At 36.0% G+C, this 21,410-nt stretch overlaps 1 protein-coding gene across 3 annotated transcripts in view; it reads right to left on the minus strand.

The window, feature by feature from the left end:
• LOC106663114 overlaps positions 1-21,410 on the minus strand; it is a 137,439-nt gene that overhangs the window by 15,223 nt on the left and 100,806 nt on the right. For all 3 annotated transcript variants that reach the window (XM_014387696.2, XM_014387694.2, XM_014387695.2), the window contains one exon: positions 6,847-7,504. In XM_014387696.2, coding sequence (XP_014243182.1) covers positions 6,847-7,504 — 658 coding nt within the window. The remainder of the gene's footprint in view (positions 1-6,846; positions 7,505-21,410) is intronic.

The raw sequence follows: 21,410 nt of genomic DNA on the forward strand, positions 1-21,410 counted from the left end.
TAAAAATGGTATTTACTTCTTTTTGTGGGGAAGTTAGATTTTTTTTTTTAAGGAGAGTTAGAATTTATTCCCCGATATCTGACCAAACGTTTACCTGGATTTGCTGAAATTCTACATAATTATTTCACAATTTTATCATTGTATAACACCTAGCTGTTATCATAATCGACAGAAGGCAATCCATAAGAAAGTAGTTTAAGCATGAATTTGACGATTAGGGGGCCTAACCAGAACAATTATTCGTTGTTATCTCGTGAAATTTTCAACAAAATTTAATCAAACTCCGCATTAATTAAGCGGAAATACGCATAATTATATTAAAAGGGTGTTAACCATAATTTCTTCCATAAAAGAGGGGTTTAAATGAGCATTTGTATCTTAGGAGTTTAACGAGAAAATTTATACACTGTTATCTCGCGAACTGTTCAGCCAAATTTAATGAAACTCTGCATAATTATTTAATAGTTGTACTCTGTTGTAGTGCCAAGTTTTAGTCCAACAGAGTAAAAGGAAACTCGCAAAAAAAATGGTTTAACCATGATTTTCTTCTCTTAGTGGAACAATCAGAACATTTATCCCTGATATCTCCTCAATTCTTTTATCAAATTTGATGAAGCTCCGCATAATTATTTACCAATTGCACTCTGGCCTAATTCCAAATTTTTATCAAAATTGGTACGAGGTCGTTAATAAAAATGGGGTTTAAGCATGAATTGGGATTCTTAGGGGCTTTATCAGAACATTTGTGCACTGTTATCTCGCGAACTACTCAACCAAATTTAATGAAAGTTAATACAATTATTCATTAATTTTCTTCTGTTGTAATACCACGTTTTGGTCAAAATCGTTAAAAAGAAATGTATAACAAGATGAATAAAACATAAATTCTTTTTTTGGTGGGAGCTGTTAGAACTTATTCCCTAATATCTAACCAACAGTTCACCTGAATTTGCTGATACTCTGCATAATTATTTTACAATTTTGCCCTCGTATAACACCTGGTTTTTATCATAATCGGTTGAAGGTAATCCATAAAAAATGGTTTTAAGCATCAATTTGTCTCTTAGGGGCGTAATGAGAACATGTACTCACTGTTATCTCGTCAACTCTTCGGCCAAATTTAATGAAACTCTGCATAATTATTTGACAGTTGTAACTGTGTTATAGTGCCAAGGTTTAGTCTAACAGGGTAAAAGGAAATTCGCAAAAAAATGGTTTAACCATGATGTTCTTCTCTTAATGGAACAATCAGTAGAAATCTCTGTTATTTCCTCAATTCTTTTACCGAATTTGCTGAAACTGCATAATTATTTAACATTTGTACCTTGGTATAATAGCCTAGTTTTTTTTTTTCTAACTCAATGAAAGGAAATTTATAAAAAAAGGGTTTATGCTCTTAGGGATCAACCGGAAGATGTGTATGATACTACTTGAATAGTCATCATATAAAATTGTCGAAACTAAGCGTAATTATTTGAAAAATTTATTCTTGTATAATGCCATTTTTTAAAATCAAAGGTAAAAAAAAAAGGAAATTAATAAAAAATTGGTTTTTAATATGTTGGTCGATGAGAACATTCATCCCTTGACAGGGCGCCAACTGTTCAACCGAACCTACTGAAATTTTGCTTGATTATTTAGCAATTGTGCCCTGTTACAATGTCAAGATTTTGTCAAAAAAACGTTTGAAGCTAAGTATGCTAAATAAAGGGGTCAAAATATGAACTGCTCTTTTTAGGGCCCAGGCAAAACAATTATTTCGTGGCATCTGACAAATTTATTAGATTTTTTTTTTTTAATGTGAACGGTCCAAAATTGGAGCGTTTCGGTTTGGATTTATCTGTCTTAATTATTTGGAGAAATAATTTGAAAGGGTATCTTTTTAAAATGAGGGGCAAATTTCACGATGTGGCCTCTCCGCGATTTCTTTATATTGAAAATTTTTAACAATTAATTTATGCTTTGCAATCTACGTGTTTGTTATGCATATATGAACGATAAAAATCGATAATTATCCTCCGTGTATTTTTCATTGAAAAATAGGGCAATTGCTACATACAGTAATATGGTCGAAGTGGCTGCCCGGTCTAATTGTTGGCCAGGAAATTTCTTTTCTTTATGCACAAATGATTCAAAATTGCTAAAGAAACGAATTAATAGCTTCCTGTGCAATATGTTAATATGAGGTTGAAAATCGAGCGGGTTTGTGCGGATGTTAAAACTTGCCGGTCCGCCCTGTTTCGCTGCGTACCGTCGCGTGTGGGCGGCCTTCGTCATCTTGGCCAACAAATGTCTCTATTTCGAGTGTTGCGGTCGAGATTGAAAAATGAGAAAGAGACGAATTCCCCCCTGCGGTTTACCGACGTCGTTCGTAACATTTTCGAACTATTGCGTCCTCCTATTTTCCCCGGGTCGAAAAGTTCTTGTTGATTTGTATTTTTTTTTATTGCTTTTTAAAGGTATTGCCAGTATGATTGCATTGCCCAGGGCGGTACCAGTTCTGCAAGGATCCTTCAGATAAGTCAAGGAAGAGACGTGGAATCACTTCGTATTTTTTACCTCTCTTTAAATAAGATAATAATCTTGAACTTTAACCAATTGGCAATTTTTCCCATACAAAAATAGTTTAAAAAACGCAAATAATTGGTGATATTATGTTAATCCGGCTGCTTAGCCAGCTTTCTAATTGGCCGGGGACGTCCTGCGTCCTGCGCCCCTCCACCAAAAGGAGAAAAAGTAAAAAAGGAGCGTTCGTTGGCCTCGGCTTGTTTTTAAAATAAATCCATCCACGTTCACTTTCCCTGGCCGGTGTGGAACCAGTTTTTGAAACGATGATGCATCCGCCGAGGTGACCCACTTTTTATCGGCGAGGGGGTTATGCCGCGTCTTGAATCATAGGCTCGTCATGATCATAAAACATATCTACGTCTGTATGTTGCTGTATTTTGGTCGTTTCCGAACTTCCGATCCGTTTTTGTATTTCTTCGGGCCGTCTTCAGTTCTGGGTTTGATGGTTAAGCTTAAGGTGGCTGGTGATAGTCACTACCTTCCTCAACACTTCTGCCAATCTTGGGATAAGTACACTAGTGACAACACAAAGTGAGTTATACAAGCTATCGATGACCAAATCGTATGGGGTGGCCAGCAGCCAAAGGGCTAAAGCCGGCAAAACTTCCGAACAGATTCTTAGACGGACATGGAAAGGAATATCATATGTGTAACAGTACAGCCTGTGTTAGCCACATCATGGGTTTCCCCCAGGGATCAGTGATGAGGCCTGCGGACAGTATGCTTTGACAACTTCAAAACAGAGCTGGAAGTTTACATGCTCTACTCCTTTCTTTTTAACGATTTTGATAAAAACGACATTGTACAAAGATACAATCGGTAAATAATTGTGCGGAGTTTCATCAAATTCCGTAAAACAATTGACGATATATCATAGAATAAACGTTCTAATTACTCCACTAAGAGCATAAATTCATGGTTAACCCTCTTTTAATATAATTATGCATATTTCTGCATAATTATGCAGAGTTTCATTAAATTTGGAAGAGTTGACGAAATAACAGTGAGTACATGTTCTTATTACGCCCCTAAGAGACAAATTGATTCTTAAAACCATTTTTTATGGATTACCTTCAACCGATTATGATACAAACTAGGTGTTATACCAGGCTACAACTGAAAAATAAATATACATAGTTTCAAAAAATTCTGGTGAACTGTTGGTTAGATATCAGGGAATTAATTCTAACAGCTCCTACTAAAAGAAGAATTCAGGTTTTATTAATTTTTTATACATTTCTTTTCACCGATTTTGACCAAAATGAGGTATTATAACAGAATAAAATTAGTAAATAATTGTATTAACTTGCATTAAATTTGGTTGAGTAGTTCGCGAGATAACAGTGCATGAATGTTCTGATAAAGCCCCTAAGAGTCCCAATTCATGCTTAAACCACATTTTTATGTATAGCCTTCTACAGATTATGATAAAATCTATGTTTTATACCAGGGCGTAATTATAAAATAATTAAGCAGAGTTTCAGCAAATTCAGATGGAGTTTTGGTCAGGTATCGTGGAATAAATTCTAACTTCTCCACTAAAAGAAGTAAATACCATTTTTTTAATATAGATTTCCTTTCAGCGATTCTAACCAAAACTTGGTATCATAGCAGAATATAATTAGTACATAATTGTATTAGCTTTTATTAAATTTGATTCAATAGTTCGCGAGATAACATTGAATAAATGTTCTCGTTAAACTCTTAAGAGACAAGTGCCCACTTAAACTCCTATTTTATGGATTTCCTTCTATTGATTTTCTTAAAAACTAGACTATATCATGCTACAATTGATAAATAATTAGTAAGTATTTTATAAAATTCGGTTGAAAGATACACGAGATATCAGGGAATAAATGTTCTGACTGCTCCACTAAGAGGTTCATGGTTAACCCCCTATTTTATACATTTCCTTTTACCCCGTTGGACTAAAACTTGGCTTGACAACAGAGTACGATTGTGAAATAATTGTTGAAGAGTTAGCAAGATAACAGTGAATAAATGTTCTGATTAGCACCCTAAGAGACAAATTCATGCTTAAACTTCTTTTCTGAGGATTGCCTTCAACCGATTATGATAAAAACCACTATGAGAAGAAAATCATGGTTAAACCATTTTTTTGCGAATTTCCTTTTACCCTGTTAGACTAAACCTTGGCACTATAACACAGTTACAACTGTCAAATAATAATGCAAATTTTATTAAGTTTTGTTGAAGAGTTCGCAAGATAACATTGAATAAATGAATGTTCTGTTTAGGCTCCTAAGAGACAAATGTTCACTTAAACCTCTTTTCTGAGGATTGCCTTCAACCGATTATGATAAAAACCAGGTGTTATACGAGGGCAAAATTGTAAAATAATTATGCAGAGTATCAGCAAATTCAGGTGAACTGTTGGTTAGATATCAGGGAATAAGTTCTAACAGCTCCCACCAAAAAAAGAATTTAGGTTTTATTCATCTTGTTATACATTTCTTTTTAACGATTTTGACCAAAACGTGGTATTACAACAGAAGAAAATTAATGAATAATTGTATTAACTTTCATTAAATTTGGTTGAGTAGTTCGCGAGATAACAGTGCACAAATGTTCTGATAAAGCCCCTAAGAATCCCAATTCATGCTTAAACCCCATTTTTATTAACGACCTCGTACCAATTTTGATAAAAATTTGGAATTAGGCCAGAGTGCAATTGGTAAATAATTATGCGGAGCTTCATCAAATTTGATAAAAGAATTGAGGAGATATCAGGGATAAATGTTCTGATTGTTCCACTAAGAGAAGAAAATCATGGTTAAACCATTTTTTTTGCGAGTTTCCTTTTACTCTGTTGGACTAAAACTTGGCACTACAACAGAGTACAACTATTAAATAATTATGCAGAGTTTCATTAAATTTGGCTGAACAGTTCGCGAGATAACAGTGTATAAATTTTCTCGTTAAACTCCTAAGATACAAATGCTCATTTAAACCCCTCTTTTATGGAAGAAATTATGGTTAACACCCTTTTAATATAATTATGCGTATTTCCGCTTAATTAATGCGGAGTTTGATTAAATTTTGTTGAAAATTTCACGAGATAACAACGAATAATTGTTCTGGTTAGGCCCCCTAATCGTCAAATTCATGCTTAAACTACTTTCTTATGGATTGCCTTCTGTCGATTATGATAACAGCTAGGTGTTATACAATGATAAAATTGTGAAATAATTATGTAGAATTTCAGCAAATCCAGGTAAACGTTTGGTCAGATATCGGGGAATAAATTCTAACTCTCCTTAAAAAAAAAAATCTAACTTCCCCACAAAAAGAAGTAAATACCTTTTTTTTTAATATAAATTTCCTTTCACCGATTTTGGCCAAAACTTGGTGTTATAGCAGAATATAATTAGTAAATAACTGTGTCAACTTTCTTTAAATTTGACTGAACAGTTCGCGAGATAACAGTGAATAAAAGTTCTCGTTTTAAAACTCCTAAAAGACAAATGTCCACATAAACCCCTCTTTAATGGATTGCCTTCTATTGATTTTGGTAAAAACTAGACATTATATCAGGGTAGAGTTGATAAATAATTAGGCTGTATTCCGATAAATTCGGTGAAAATGTACGCGAGATACCAGGGGAAATTTTTATGATTGCTCGATTAACGGAAGAAATTCAGCTTAACCCCCTTTTTTATGGAATGCCTTCTACCGATTATGAGAAAAAGCAGGCGTTATACGGGGTACAATTGTAAAATAATTATGCAGGGTTTAAGAAAATTCAGGTGAACTGTTGGTTAGATATGGGGGAATAAATTCTAACTGCTCAACAAAAAGAAGAAAATACCTTTTTTTATATAGGTTTCCTTCTACCGATTTTGACTAAAATTTGGTATTACAGAAGAATGTTATGCAAATAATTGTATTATGTTTGGGGAGATATCAGGATATAAAAATTCTAAATCAGAAGAATTCGTGCAGTCACCACCTTTATACATGACACTGTGCTCAATTAAAACCCAATTTTGACCATAAATCTGCTACCCTGTTTCCATCAATTCTACCAAGGCTCCAAGTATTTGCATGTGTTAAAGTGGTTCAGTCACAAATCATGTCGTTTCATGGCTGGAGATGTTTACAAGACGTCGTTGGACTTTTTAGCTAAGGAAAAAGCGAAAGTAGTTCAGTTAGACGACTTGATTAATGATCTTTGAGAGGAAGTGGGTATGAGATTATGAGATGAGTAATGATCTTTTAAAACGTCTCATTAATTCGATGTAGGTATTAATTAATTACCAGAGTCCGAGTTGTCTTGGTAGGTAACTTGTTCAGTTTTGGTCTGAGGCGGTCCGGTCTGCTGCTGTGTGTCTGCCTGCCAGTCTTCTTTCACGTCCTTCTTCTCTGGGTCCCTGAATTGGACCTGCTTCTTCTTCTTGGTCTTGTATTCGCGGAAGGACGACCTCTGGGGTTTGAGGCTCCTCGGCGATCTTTCCGGCTTCTTGAGGATGGACTTGGGCGGCTCGGGCTCTCGCTTCCTCGGAGGACGCCTCGGCGCCGCGGACGCCCTCGGGATGAGGGTCTCCGTGTCGGACCATCCGTCGTCCGAGACGCCCCCGAAGACGACCGACTGTCCGGCGACCGTGACCCGCCGGTCCATAAGCTCGTAGGGGTTGAGCCGGCAGTCGAGGATGGACCTGCGGGCCGGGGGAGAGGACGACTTGGCCCGTCCCAGCCTGGACCTCCTCACCAGGTCGTATGGGTCGTCCGGGAGCCTCGGGCGCGATCTGTTACTCAGTCTAACCGTGGCGAAGAGCGACGCGGCGTCCGCCCTGGGCTCCCTCGGCCTCTCCGACACCGTCCCGTACAACCAGCTCTCCGCGTACTTCATGCTCTTGGAGAGTGCGCTTCCCTCCGTCAAGGTGCCATATTTCGGCCAAACTCCAGTTCCTCCATCCTGCAACAACCAAAGGAAAACTGTTAACAATGCAGAAACCTAGGAGTACAACAGATATTAAAAATTTATGTCTAAAAGGTTCAGTTTATTAAAGATTTTTTTCATTATCTTTTATCAATTATTTAATCTTTATGTAAGGTATTGGTTGAAAAAAAGTTAGCGTTACGAGCGGGATTCGAACCCACGACCTTCGGCTAGATACGCCGCTGCTCTACCACTTGAGCTATCGTGACTTCGATCCACTCGGACACCAACTTCCCANCAATATGACACAACATTACGCTTGCTCAATAATTAAGGTTTTGGATGAGACAAAAAGTCACTGTCACAAGCGGTATTCGAACCCACGACCTTCGGCTAGATACGCCGCTGCTCTACCACTTGAGCTATCGTGACTTCGATCCACTCGGACACCAACTTCCCATCTCAACCCCATCTTTCGAATTTTCCCTCCTTTTTGTCATTTTTCAAATGTCGTGTAATCCATTTGATTCTCGGCGACAAATGAAATGGCCACGGAGATCTTTAGTGAAGTGTACTTCATTTTCAATCATTAAATTCACTAATTTCGTGTTCCGCTTGACCAATTAATTTATTACAATTAATTAAGGTTTTTAGTTGAGATAAAAAAGGAAAAATTGAAAAATGGCATAAAGGAGGGAAAATTCAAAAGGTGCGGTTGAGATGGGAAGTTGGTGTCCGAGTGGATCGAGGTCACGATAGCTCAAGTGGTAGAGCAGCGGCGTATCAAGCCGAAGATCGTGGATTCGAATCCCGCTCGTGCCATTGACTTTTTTATCTCAACTAAAAACCTTAATTAGTTGTCAAATATGTTGAATTTATCATTTGAGGCTCTTGTAGGAGATGTTGCCCAGTGGTAACACTTCTTCACACTGATCCTGTTTAGTCTTCACTCAATGAGAAGGTCTCGGGGTCACTTTCGCTTTAAACGTCCTGGGGGATTTTCAGGTAGGGTTGGAAGTGATAAATGCCGTACTAAAAGATAATTGTGTGTGTTCAGTGATTGACGAAATTTTTTTAGATTGGATTGATTGTAGACATTGGGAATTGGAATCCTTGGTTGAGCCCCACACTTCACAACCATATGCGCAGAGAGGTCTAAATGTTTTGTAAATTAAAAGTTGGTTTTCAACGTCTAATTTTGAACGTGAGTCAAGTAGTATTTTTAATAATTTAAAACGTCGGTTTGTTTGCTGACTTCAGCCTTCTGTGGGATCCAAGTCAATCGTTTATTCATGAAAAGTCCAAGATGACGCACGAGATCAGTGGTAGGCAATGGCATTCCATTATACTCACTACAGTACAGATGTTTTTAAACGTAAAATTTATCTGTACGCTTTTCGTTAGATTTATCTGTACGCTTTTCGTTAGATTTATCTGTACGCTTTTCGTTAGATTTATCTTTATTCTCCACTTTGTGAACCATACTGTTAATTCATTCAGGTTGTTGTAAGAGTTGAGTGTTAATTGAGGGGCCCGAATTACGTGTAAGAATGTATCAGATCTGCTGTAAGAATATCTGCAGTATATTGGAAATAGACATGGACCAAGTATGCTTCCCTGAGGAACACCGCCCTAATAGGGTGAGCATTCACTTCCCTGAGGGCAAAATCGGTCCGTCAGATAAGATCTCAGTGTAAGACAGTATGAAGAAGGATGTTCTTCAGTTTCCAAAGCAAGTGTCAGACTCGATCGAAGGCCTGTTTTGAATCAAGAAAGACAACCAAGCAATGCTGTTTTTATCCGAGGGAAGAGGCTATATTGAAGAATTAAAATAGATAATGAGTGAGTAGGATGATAGGGATTACGCAACCGATTATTCACATTTCAACTTACTGTATTGTACTTCTTTTCTTATTTACATGTTTACGTGCATGAGAGTGGATGAATCGTCTGTAATTACGCTTAACGATCCGTAATTGTCGGATTTGTCTTGCCTACCACTTTCAGAAATGGAAATCGTTCTGCGTTTAAATTATCCGGTGCCCGTTCGGTTTCGCGAGGTCTAGTATATTTTAGAAAGAAAATTTGTCGGGATGCTTATCGGGCCTTTCTGTTGATTTTTTCCTCCTATCGATGGTCCGTGGGTTCACGACGTTCGACCCCTTCACTCTGGACCTTCTCGCCAATTTTAAATCCTCCGTCACGCCTTTCCTCCGACGAATTACATGTACAGTGAAAGTGAATCCCTTCTATCCTTCGCACCAATTAATCGTTTTTCTTGAACTTTAACAAAAGACGGTAAGGAGACTTAGAAGTTTCGGGAAAGTTTCAAAAGAAGAAAGCCCCCTCCCCCCCGACCCGACTACCGACACGGGAAATAATTCCTATGAGCGATTTGGATTAGAGAAACCGTGAGCAAAGAAAAGATATGTAATTTTTATTAACTCAGCAGCTTTCCCTGCTGACCCAAAGCCCGAGGCTGGGTCTCTTTCTCTCGAGTCTGTCGCTGTTTCGATTAATTGGCAATTCGAGACAGAGCCAGTATAACTATGGTTACATACAATCATGTAAAAACATCGAACAGTATCTTTTTATTGCCATCAGATGTACAGTGTACTTATTACAAAAACAGTCCAACAGATATAAAGAGAAACATAGTATTCGATTTTTTAAAACAAAAACCTGACTTTCACACTATTTTGTGTTTTAGTTTCAACGTATTCTCAATTGATTAAAATGTTCGTTGTTTATTTCGGTTTTGCTAGAAAAACAGAAGAACTCTTCTAGAAAAAATAAGCTAAGAAAAGAATCTTAAACAATTGAAATTAAGAGAAACATTTTTTGTCAATTTGAAAAATACACAATATAAACACAGTTGAAGGGGGCGTGGCTAAGTCGATTGATTTTTTTTGTAAATGACGTCAAAGTGAGCTTGGTTAAACCGGTTAATCTGTTGTCAAATGACATAAATTTGCCTTTTCAGACTCTTTTCATATTGTTTTTCATGGCAACTTTACCTATCTGTACAATGAGTTAATTTCTCCAGGGGTTTTTATGCTCGTTTTTGTTACAGTGGGCGTGACTAAGTTGATTAATCTATTGTCAAATGACGTAAAATTGGGCGTGGCTAAGTTTGTTGATTTATTGACAAAATACGTCAAAGTGGGCGTGTCTATGCCGTTTGATCTACTGTCAAGTAACGTCAAGGAGGGCGTGGCTAAGCTTATTGATTTATTGAAAAAATACGTCAAAGTGAGGGTGGCTAAGCTGTTTGATCCATTGTCGAACAACTTTCAAGTAAGCGTGGCTAAATCGATTTATCTATTGTCAAATGAAGTAAAATTGGGCGTGGCTAAGCTGTTGATCTATTGTCGAACAACTTCTAAGTAAGCGTGGCTAAGTTGATTGATCTATTGTCAAATAACGTCAAAGAGGGCGTGGCTAATATGTTGATTTATTGACAAAATACGTAAAAGTGAGGGTGGCTAAGCTGGTTGATCTATCGTGGAATGACATCAAAATGGGCGTGTCTATGCTTGGTCATCTACTGTCAAGTAACGACAAAGTGGGCGTGACTAAGTTTGTTGATTTATAACTAAAATATCTCAAAGTGAGGGGCCTAAGCTGGTTGATCTATTGTGAAATGACACGAAATTGGGCGTTTTTATACCTGTTGATATATTGTAATTGTAGAACCAAAATTAATCGATGATACAATAATTATGATTTTTCTTTAATTTTTTTTCTGAAAAACACAAGAATCTCCAATGTAAAGGCCTTTCTTGCCTTAATTTTTGTATTGAGTGTTAATTTCTTCCGGTTTTTTGAGTGTAAAAACTGTCTATTGTTAAATGACGTCAAAGGGGGAGTGGCTAATCTGGTTGGTCTTTTGTGGAATGACGTCAAAGTGGGCGTGGCTAAGATAGTTGATCTGTTATCGAATTTGTTGTTGAATAAATCAACATAATTGAAATTTTCTCTTCTTTTTTCTGCAAAAAATAGGTAATACTAAAACAAAGTATACTTTTTCTTAGCTTGTCTTTTCTCCGAAAGTCGATTTCTCCTTTTTTCTGTCAAAACTGTCTAATTAACAAATTAATAATAAACATTTCACTCAATTTATAATAGAAAAAAACAGTGGAAAGGTCAGTATTTGGTAAAAAAAATCTCGTACCAAGTTTCTCATTATATATATTGTATTTTTTTTTTAAACGTACCATGTGTATCAGAGAATAATAGAAAAACTAATGAGTATGATTTGTTTGGTGTGTGTAGTATTTTATTTATGTTTCTACCTCAGACAAAACTGATCAGTGATGAATGATGACAAGTATCACTAAATTGAGGAATTAGATGTTAAAAAAAGGGGAAACAGTTTCGAAAAGATATTAGATGTTAAAATATTTTAATTTTCTATTTGCTAAGTATTGGTTTTATGCTTCACATCAAGAAAAATGTTGTAAAAGTTTTATGGCCAATGATGTCAGTTGCAACGTAAGACGCCTTGTTGTACATTTGAATAATTCCTTATCCTTCTTAATATCAAGTTGTCAACGGTCTACGGATTGAATTATAAACCACTGTCACATTCGAAATGGTCCATTATAATTTATTTTTCAAAACCGCCTCCGCAAAAGCCTTGCCTAGTTCCGTCACCCTTGAAAGTTCAAGGAAGGATCAAGGCGAGGAGACTGCTGTTCAAAACGGCTCCCACCTACTTTCCTCACAGCTTCCAATAAGCTATTTGAAAAAAAAGCGAAACCAATATAATCCAGGTTATTAAGAAATAATTGGACAAACATTTATTAGAAAGTGAAGCCCGATATCGGGCCAGTTCACTTTCGTTTCTTTGCGAAGCCCGTCTTCAGGCTTGACCATGTGTGAAAGCGAGCTTTTGAAGAGCATAGGCCGTTTATTTTAGTCGATTATTTAGCTCGGATGATTTGTTTTATACTGCCCGGCAGCTTTTCCGTCCCTAAGGTCAAAACCGATTCAAAAGCTAATCGTGATTGACATTTGTCTTTCACCGCCTCTCAATTAGAAAAAACAAATCAGTATAAATTAGAGCTTAAACCGGAAAGGGTAGAATTTTCTTCAGATTCTATTCATATTGTTAGTTATGAAAAGTATATAGCCAAATGACGTCGAAATGGGGCTAAGTCCAAGGTTAATCTATTTTCAAATGGTGTCAATGTGGTGTAGGCTAAGCCAGTTAAACTTGGTGTTATCAAATGACGGAAATGGGCTTTGCTAATTCGGTGGATTTACTGTCGCAAATAGTCGAAGTAGGGGTGGTTAGATCTGTTGATCAATTGTCAAATTGAATCACTGTGGAACTGGCTAACCGAAAAAAGGTTTATTTAATGATTTATTGTCGAATGACTTCAAAGTGGGAGTGGCTAAGCTTATTGATTTATTGTCGAATGACTTCAAAGTAGGAGTGGCTAAACTTGTTCATCTATTGCGAATGACTTCAAAGTGGGAGTGGCTAAACTTGTTCATCTATTGAGAATGACTTCAAAGTGGGAGTGGCTAAGCTTGTTGATGTATTGTCGAATGATTTCAAATTGGGAATGATTATACGTGTTGATCTATTGTCGAATGACTTCAATATGGGAATGACTAAACTTGTTGATCTATTGTCGAATGACTTCAAAGTGGGAGTGGCTAAGCTTGTTTATCTAATTTGAATGATTTCAAAGTGGCAGTGGCTAAGCTTGTTGATCTATTGTCGAATGACTTCAAAGTGGGAGTGGCTAAGCTTATTGATTTATTGTTGAATGCCTTCAAAGTGGGAGTGGCTAAACTTGTTCATCTATTGTCGAATAATTTCAAAGTGGGAGTGGTTAAGCTTGTCGATCTATTGTCGAATGACTTCAATGTGGGAGTGGCTAAGCTTGTTGATGTAAGTCAAATGAATTCAAAGTGGGAGTGGCTCAGCTTCTTGATCTATTGTCGAATGGCTCAAAGTGAGCTTGCCTAGGCTTTTGATCGATTGTCGGATGACTTCAATATGGGAGTGACTACACTTGTTCATCTATTGTCGAATGACATCAATGTGGGAGTGGCTAAGCGTATTGATTTATTGTCGAATGACTTCAAAGAGGGAGTGGCTAAACTGTTCATCTATTGCGAATGGCTGAACTTGTTGATGTATCGTCGAATGATTTAAAATTGGGGATGGTTAAACTTATTGATCTATTGTCGAATGACTTCCAAGTGGGAGTGGCTAAGCTTGTTGATATATTGTCCAATGACTTCGAAGTGGGCGTAGATGTTGATCTACTTGTCAAATGACTACAAACAGATTTAATTGAACGTTTTGCTACTCATGTCCGATCTTGAAATCAACCATTCCTAATAGTTAGTTCAGTGGATTCAATGAAATTTTAACTTAGAAAAGTGCAATTCGTTCTCATTCCTGGGAAAAGATCTGCTGACTATTTATGAGACATTCCTATCGAAATTATACTATTATTTGTCGTTATCGGCCACTGCCGTTTTTTTAAATCAGAAGCAAGCATAAAATCTACAAAAACGGGACAATCGTGCGCCTTTCTGAACAGGGCAAAAGCGGTAAACGTTATGCAAGTTTTCTCTTATTCAATACCAACAGATAAAAAAAACGGTGCCAATTTTCTTGGGGGTTTTCAGAGGAGAGCGTCGCCCCGTTTGTGATGGGAGGGTGAAGGGAAATAAGAGTTTTTCCACGGCGATAACGGGTCGGGCCGGGTCCCAGGAGCGGTCGTCGTCCCGTTAAGCACCGGGATGAAAAGGATTCCCGATTTAACATTCCGGGAAGGAAAATCGACGTGTCGAATCCGGGGAAAAAGGCCCGCTGATAGCGTCCAAGATCCCGTCCGGGTCTTTCAAAATCCAAACCCCGTACCGTCTGTCGTCGTCCGTTGCACAACTCTTTCTCAACCCGGTCGTGGCCCGAGAGCCGAGACCTTTGTGGATTATCTCTATCCGAAGAATGGCCAACTTAAACGGCCTTCCTTCTTTCTCGGCTCGTGTCAACCTCTCCGCCTATCTTGTCCATTATTTCCCTTAAGACCGTCCTTTAACCTTTTAAGAAACTTTTTTCTTTCTCTCTCTCTAAACTTACGTGAATCTTTCTCTCCTAATTGCATCCACCTAACGATTTCATTCGGATGTCTTTTCCTGCCGGATTGAGACAAAATCGTGATCGCTTCCCTCATTACGTCACGATAAAGTTTATAATAATAATATTTAAGATAGACTGGCTCAAAAAGTAACTATTATCCCAGTTTAATACCAGACTAGGCTAGCGATTTAAAGCCTTCGATGCTATAATAAGTTTCAACTTGAAATTCGTGATATGAAATTAATAAAATCTTAAAGTTTTATTCGACCTTGATTCTAAAAAATCGCATTCAAAAATTTAATAAAAATCTCCCCAAAATCAAAACGTATGCTTCAGTTTTAAACAAATTTCCCAGTTGTACGTACTACATGAACCCTGAAAAAACTATTCAGTTGAGTTCTTTGTTATAACCAAAATTCAACCATACCTTACAGTTTTTATTTTTTTATTTATTACATCACTACAATTGCAAGTAGGCAATTTTACAACAGTACACATACTCAAAGTATGTGGAATTACACAGCTTTATTTTTGACCAGAGATGAACGGAATAAGTCCAGATCACTACTTAAATTATTAGCTTTAGTACATTCTAGGAATGGGAGCATTTTTTAGGTAGTTCGTTTTACATAATGGTATAAAGAACAGAGGAGTGAATCTGGTCTTTTATCTGGTTCATTAAAGGATATCAATCCTTTTTAAAAAGATACTTCCTACTCACAGTAAGTTGTTTTGCAACGATCCGAATTTCGAGCCTTTTAGCTCATCATCAGGTTGAAGGACTTCTACAACCACGTCTCTCGACATGAATTGCCAAAGTGAACCCGCTGATACCTCCGCCAACGCGACGTTCCAATTAGCAGCTGATTTTTTTAATGGCGCTCAATTTGAACGTGCGAAACGCGGAAATTATAACACAAATAAATATTATACTAGTAAATACTTAATATTATTAAATTACTATAAAAATAATAACAATTAAAATAATTAGTTTAATTATTTGGATGTTTGATATTATTTATGTACATATTTAAAATGGGAGGTAGATCAAAATCTGTTATATTATTAATGCATTTATCACCATGTTCAATTTTACATTTTTTAATTTCAAATTTCTCAAACCAATCTAGTTCTTTCCCTTTGTTGAAACTATGTAACACTCTTGTATTTAAATTTGAATTGAAATTATGTTTTGTTTCTTTTAGATGGTCCTTAAATTCCGAAAATTTGCTCGATTTAGGCAAGTGTTCTTTTACTCTTGTTTTTATTTCTCTACCGCTTTGTCCTATATATTTAATATCACAATCATTACAATTGAGTTGGTAAACCCCACTTTTTGCCAAGTTGTCTACTTTGTCTTTAGGTTTTGAGAGGATGTTTTTAAGTGAACCCGTACTTCTAAAAGCTAATCTAAAACCTTCTTGTTTAAAAATTTTACTTTTTCCGATAATTTACCAATGTATGGCAAACAACGGAAACCTAATGATTCATTTGTGGTAGGGTGGCTGAGTCCTATTGTTGATTCGTTTAAAGTTAATTTTTTTATTCTTTTAATTAGCAACCTATCAATAAATATTTCCTGATACCCGTTGTTTTTTGCTAAGGTTTTAATAGTTTTTAATTCTTTTTTATAGTTATCAGGTGTTAGCAGTTTTAACATCCGGTCTATGAGACAAATGAAACCAGCAGCTTTTTGGGGCCATGGGTGGAAAGAGTCCGATGGTCTGTGGTTGTGGGTTTTCTATATCCGACTATTTCTATTAGGTTGTTTATTATGGACAGTTTTAGGTCTAAAAAGTTCAAACTACCATCTTTGCCAATTTCCAATGTAAGACCTAAAGTCCTAAAACTGTCCATAATAAACAACCTAATAGAAATAGACGTATATAGAAAACCCGTTTCGCACGTTCAAATTGAGCGCCATTAAAAAATCAGCTGCTAATTGGAACGTCGCGTTGGCGGAGGTATCAGCGGGTTCACTTTGGCAATTCATTTCGAGAGAGGTGGTTGTAGAAGTCCTTCAACCTGATGATGAGCTAAAAGGCTCGAAATCCGGATCATTGGAAAACAACTTACTTTGAGTAGGAATCTTTTTTAAAAAGGATTGAACACCACACCATCATTTATCATTTCTATTAAAGGATATCTTCTCCAACAATTCAGGACAACTAATCATATTCCTTAAAAGTTTTACAAGAAAAACAATATCAATTTCTGATCTACGATCTTCTAATGAACTAATGTTCAGTATATTTCTGAGAGTTTCGTATGATAACCAACTAGAATTTAGACCAAGTTTGTAAGAACAGTATTTAAGAAATTTATTTTGAACAGATTCAAGTCTATATATGTAAGTGTGATAATAAGGTGAACACACTACTGAGTTAAACTCTAAGATTGGCCTTATCAGAGTAAAAAAGCTATTTTTAAGCAAAATATACTATTAAAATCCTGTGTATTTCTTTTCAAGAAACCAAGTAGTTTCAAACATGTATATACAACAGATTCAATATGAAGGCTAAAAGAAAGAGAGAAATCAAAAATTACACCTAAGTCTTTGATATTGTTTAAAGCTGTTAGTTCTACATCACAGATATTATATACACTATTAGTGTTGGTTCTAGATTGCTAATAAACTTTTAGAGTTTTCAACTGTTTGTCCAAGGTGACCAGACAAACTTATAGTTTTGATACTTTATAGCTTTGGGTTTGTAGGCAAAGCGCCAAACGATCTTAATAGTTTTTGCTTTCGTATAAAGGCTAGGGCAAACAAACTTTACAGTTTTTGTTAGACTTTCAAATGAATGGAGAACAAACAGTTACCGTTTTTAATGTTTGTCACTAAAAACTTTGCTGTTTTGGTTTGTCGTAGACAAACAATAAGAAACAAACTTTACATTTTTTAGTATTGGTTCTAAAATGCTCATAGACTTTTACAGTTTTCAAGTTTTGTCCCAGAGCACCTAACAGGCTATAAAATTTTGGCTTTGTAGGCAAAGCGCCAAACGATCTTAATAGTTTTTGCTTTCATATAAACACTAGGGGAAACTAATTTTACAATTTTTGTTAGTCTTTCAAAACCAAGGGGCAAACAAACTTTACAGTTTTCTTTAGTTTTTCAAATGCATGGGGGAACAAGCTTTACAGTTTTCGTTTAACTATAAACTTTGCTGTTTTTTTTGTCGTAGACAGACAATGAAAAAACAAAATTTACAGGTTTTAATGTTGGTTCTGGAATGCTAATAGACTTTTAGAGTTTTCAATTTTCGTCCAAAGTGACCAGACAAATTTATCGATTTGGTACTTTATAGTTTTGGGTTTGTAGGCAAAGCGCCAAACGATCATAATAGTTTTTGTTTTCATATAATGCCTAGGGCAAACAAACTTTACAGTTTTCTTTAGTCTTTCACATGCAAGGGGGAACAAGCTTTACAGTTGTTAATGTTTATCCAACGTGGGCAAACAAACTTTACAGTTTTCGTTTAACTATAAACTTTGCTGTTTTGGTTTGTCGTAGACAGACAATAAGAAACAAGCTTTACAGTTGTTAATGTTTATCCAACGTGGGCAAACAAACTTTACAGTTTTCGTTTAACTATACACTTTGCTGTTTTGGTTTTTCGTAGACAGACAATAAGAAACAAACTTTACAGTTTTTAGTATTGGTTCTAGAATGCTCATAGACTTTTACAGTTTTCAAGTTTTTGTCCAAGGGGACCAAACGAGCTATATAATTTTGGCTTTGTAGGCAAAGCGCCAAACGATCTTAATAGTTTTTGCTTTCATATAAAGGCTAGGGGAAACTAACTTTACAGTTTTTGTTAGTCTTTCAAATGCATGAAAAACTTTACAGTTTATAATGTTTATCCAACATTGGCAAACAAACTTTTTACGATTGTCGTTTTACTATAAAGGGTAGGGACAAAGACACTTTACAGTTTATTTGTCGTACAAAGGCAAGGTGACCATACAAACTATACAGCATTTTAAGATACATATATAATTTTCCAGAAGTTCAACTACCCAAACAAACTTTTACAGTTTAATTGACTAAAATATCAAACCAATCTGACCTGGAACCCAAACAAAATTTGCAGTTTTGCCTATTATTTCGATCAAGAATCCAAATTTGCGTAAATGATCAGAAATTTTCAGCTGTTTTATACAATAACCAGGGGGACAAAAATGAATTTTATTTGTTCATTGTGCAATATTTCAAGAAACGAGACAATCTTTAAGGTATTCGTTTTTATACAGTTACTTACAACCCGAAGAAAATTTCAGAAATTGTTTTGACAAATTGACTAAGAGACTAAACAGACTTCACAGTTTTGTCTCTTCATATGTCCAAGGCCCCCCCCCCAAAAAAAAGTGAGCAGTTATGAGTTTTCCAAACTAAAAGGAATCCACGTAGATTCATATGCTACTTAATTTTTAAATGCAAAATGTCTCCGTCTTTTTGTTGTAAAATGGTGTTACGATCAATTTTACAGATTGGTTTTGTTATTGTTAGGAAGAAAAAATATTTTTGAACAAAAGGCGGTTTATAAATCTAATGTAATAAAATGTTTAGTTGAGTAGTTTAAGTTGGTCCAAGTAATGACTGCTGGATGGACTGTTTGCTAAATTTTGGCCATTTCAATTTGTGTGAATTGTAACGATGAGACCTGCTTCCTATCCAGCATTTTTTGTTGTTTGTTGTTGACCGCCTTTCCATTTTTATTTGAGTCACGACGCTAATGGGCCATGGATCGGCAAACCATAACGAACCAACGCGCGTGAAATGGATCAAAACTGCTTTCTAACCCAGGCTGACATAAGATTTTTTTCCCTTCTTCCAATGGGAAGCTGGAGGAACACAATAAAATAAATTGCAACGAAAATGCTCCAACAGGTAAATTATTTTATATTTTCACCGATGTGAGAATAATAATAATAAAAACCGTATATGTAACGTGGTAGTTGTACAAGTCGACTTTCGACGTCGAAGCTCAGAATTCGGGTGGACACGAAAGCCGTTAAACGGTCCGCTTTGTCTCGTTGCGTGAAGCTCTTTCCCATGAGAGACTCCTCGGACGTTCTTCAAAACCATGACCCACCTCAACCCCTTTCCGTCGGTGACAGGTGAATTTAAAAAGGCGATGGTAAAAAAAAGAAAGAGAAAGAAAGAAAGCCGTCCCTTGTGAATCTTCGCCGACGAATTCCCGAGTCCCGATCTTTATTGATCAGGCCGAGGGAGAAAACACGACCGAAACGAGAAATTACGACTTTCCTTCTTTCTTTCGAAAGATAACTTATCGCTTTTCGTGAATGTCGACCATCTCCGCGATTTTGGAGCCTTGAATTTCATCGAGGAGTCAAAATCTACCGTTAATTGCACAGCTTTTACCATCTGATTGATTTTCGTCGTAAACACGAGTCTATAAGAATTTATGATAGCTCTATTATACAAATTATTACAATGTCAGTCTTTCCCAGTAATGGAGATATTGATTGATTGATTGAAACAGCTAATAATTAGGTGATGTTCATCGGAAACAAGGGTCGAACATTCATTGACTCAGATTCTACAAAATCTCAAAAACACAAACGGTTTTTCTGACAGGATAAACGTAATTTGCAATTTACTCTGTTCGGAAAACAATAAATCGAAATTTTTCAACAGTTACCCAGTGCTCAAACAGTATTTAAACTAAAAAGCATGGTGATAAAAAACTTCAGTTTTCGTTTCACACAGTCAAGGATAATACAGTTTTTGTTCTCATACAAAGACCGGACAAACATACTTTACAGTTTTTGTCCTCGCACAAAGACCGGACAAACGTACTTTACAGTTTTTGTCCTCACACAAAGACCGGACAAACATACTTTACAGTTTTTGTCCTCACACAAAGACCGGACAAACATACTTTACAGTTTTTGTCCTCACACAAAGACCGGACAAACATACTTTACAGTTTTTGTTCTCACACCGGACAAACATACTTTACAGTTTTTGTTCTCGCACAAAGATCGGACAAACGTACTTTACGGTTTTTATTCTCACACAAAGACCGGACATATTTTACAGTTTTTTTGTTTTTAAACACAACAACTTTACAGTTTTCATCTACATGTAAAGAGTAGGAGATCAGGCCATTTTGCAGTTTGTATTTTTAAACAAAAACGAGGACGAAAAGACTTTACAGTATTTGTTTCACACAAAAGCAACCAGTTTTTGTTCTCACATAAATGTATTACAAATAAACTTAACTTTGTTTTTACTACACCCTGAATCACATAAATACTTTATAGTTTTTGGTTTTTTACAAAGACCAGTTGGTTCAAAGAAAACTTTACATTTTCTCAAAGTACAGGAAAACAAGCAGACTTACAGATTTCGTTTTCACATAAAAACTAGGGCCAAACAAACTTTACAGATTTTATTTTTATACAGCTCAGAATCACTCAACAACTTTACAGTTTTCGTTTCTATGCAAAGAGCAGGAGATCAGAAAATTTTGCAGTTTGTGTGTTTAAATAAAAACGAGGATGAAAATACTTTACAGTATTTGTTTCACACCAAACCAACCAGTTTTTGTTCTCACTCAAATATATTACAAATAAACTTAACGGTTTTTGTTTTTACTATACCCAGAATCACACTTTACAGTTTTTGGTTTTTAGAAAATTTTGTTTCATTCTAGTCTTTATATGGAACAAACACTAAAGCTTGTTGAAAACGAAATCTATAAAGATTGTCTGCTATCCTTGCCTTTGGAAAAAACGTAAAGTTTGACCTTCTGGTCTTTGCATGGAAAGAAAAACTGTAAAGGTTTGGTTCAAAGAAAACTT

The sequence above is a fragment of the Cimex lectularius genome, unplaced genomic scaffold, assembly GCF_000648675.2.
Source record: "Cimex lectularius strain Harlan isolate CLEC.00 unplaced genomic scaffold, Clec_2.1 scaffold131, whole genome shotgun sequence".
NCBI lineage: Eukaryota > Metazoa > Arthropoda > Insecta > Hemiptera > Cimicidae > Cimex > Cimex lectularius.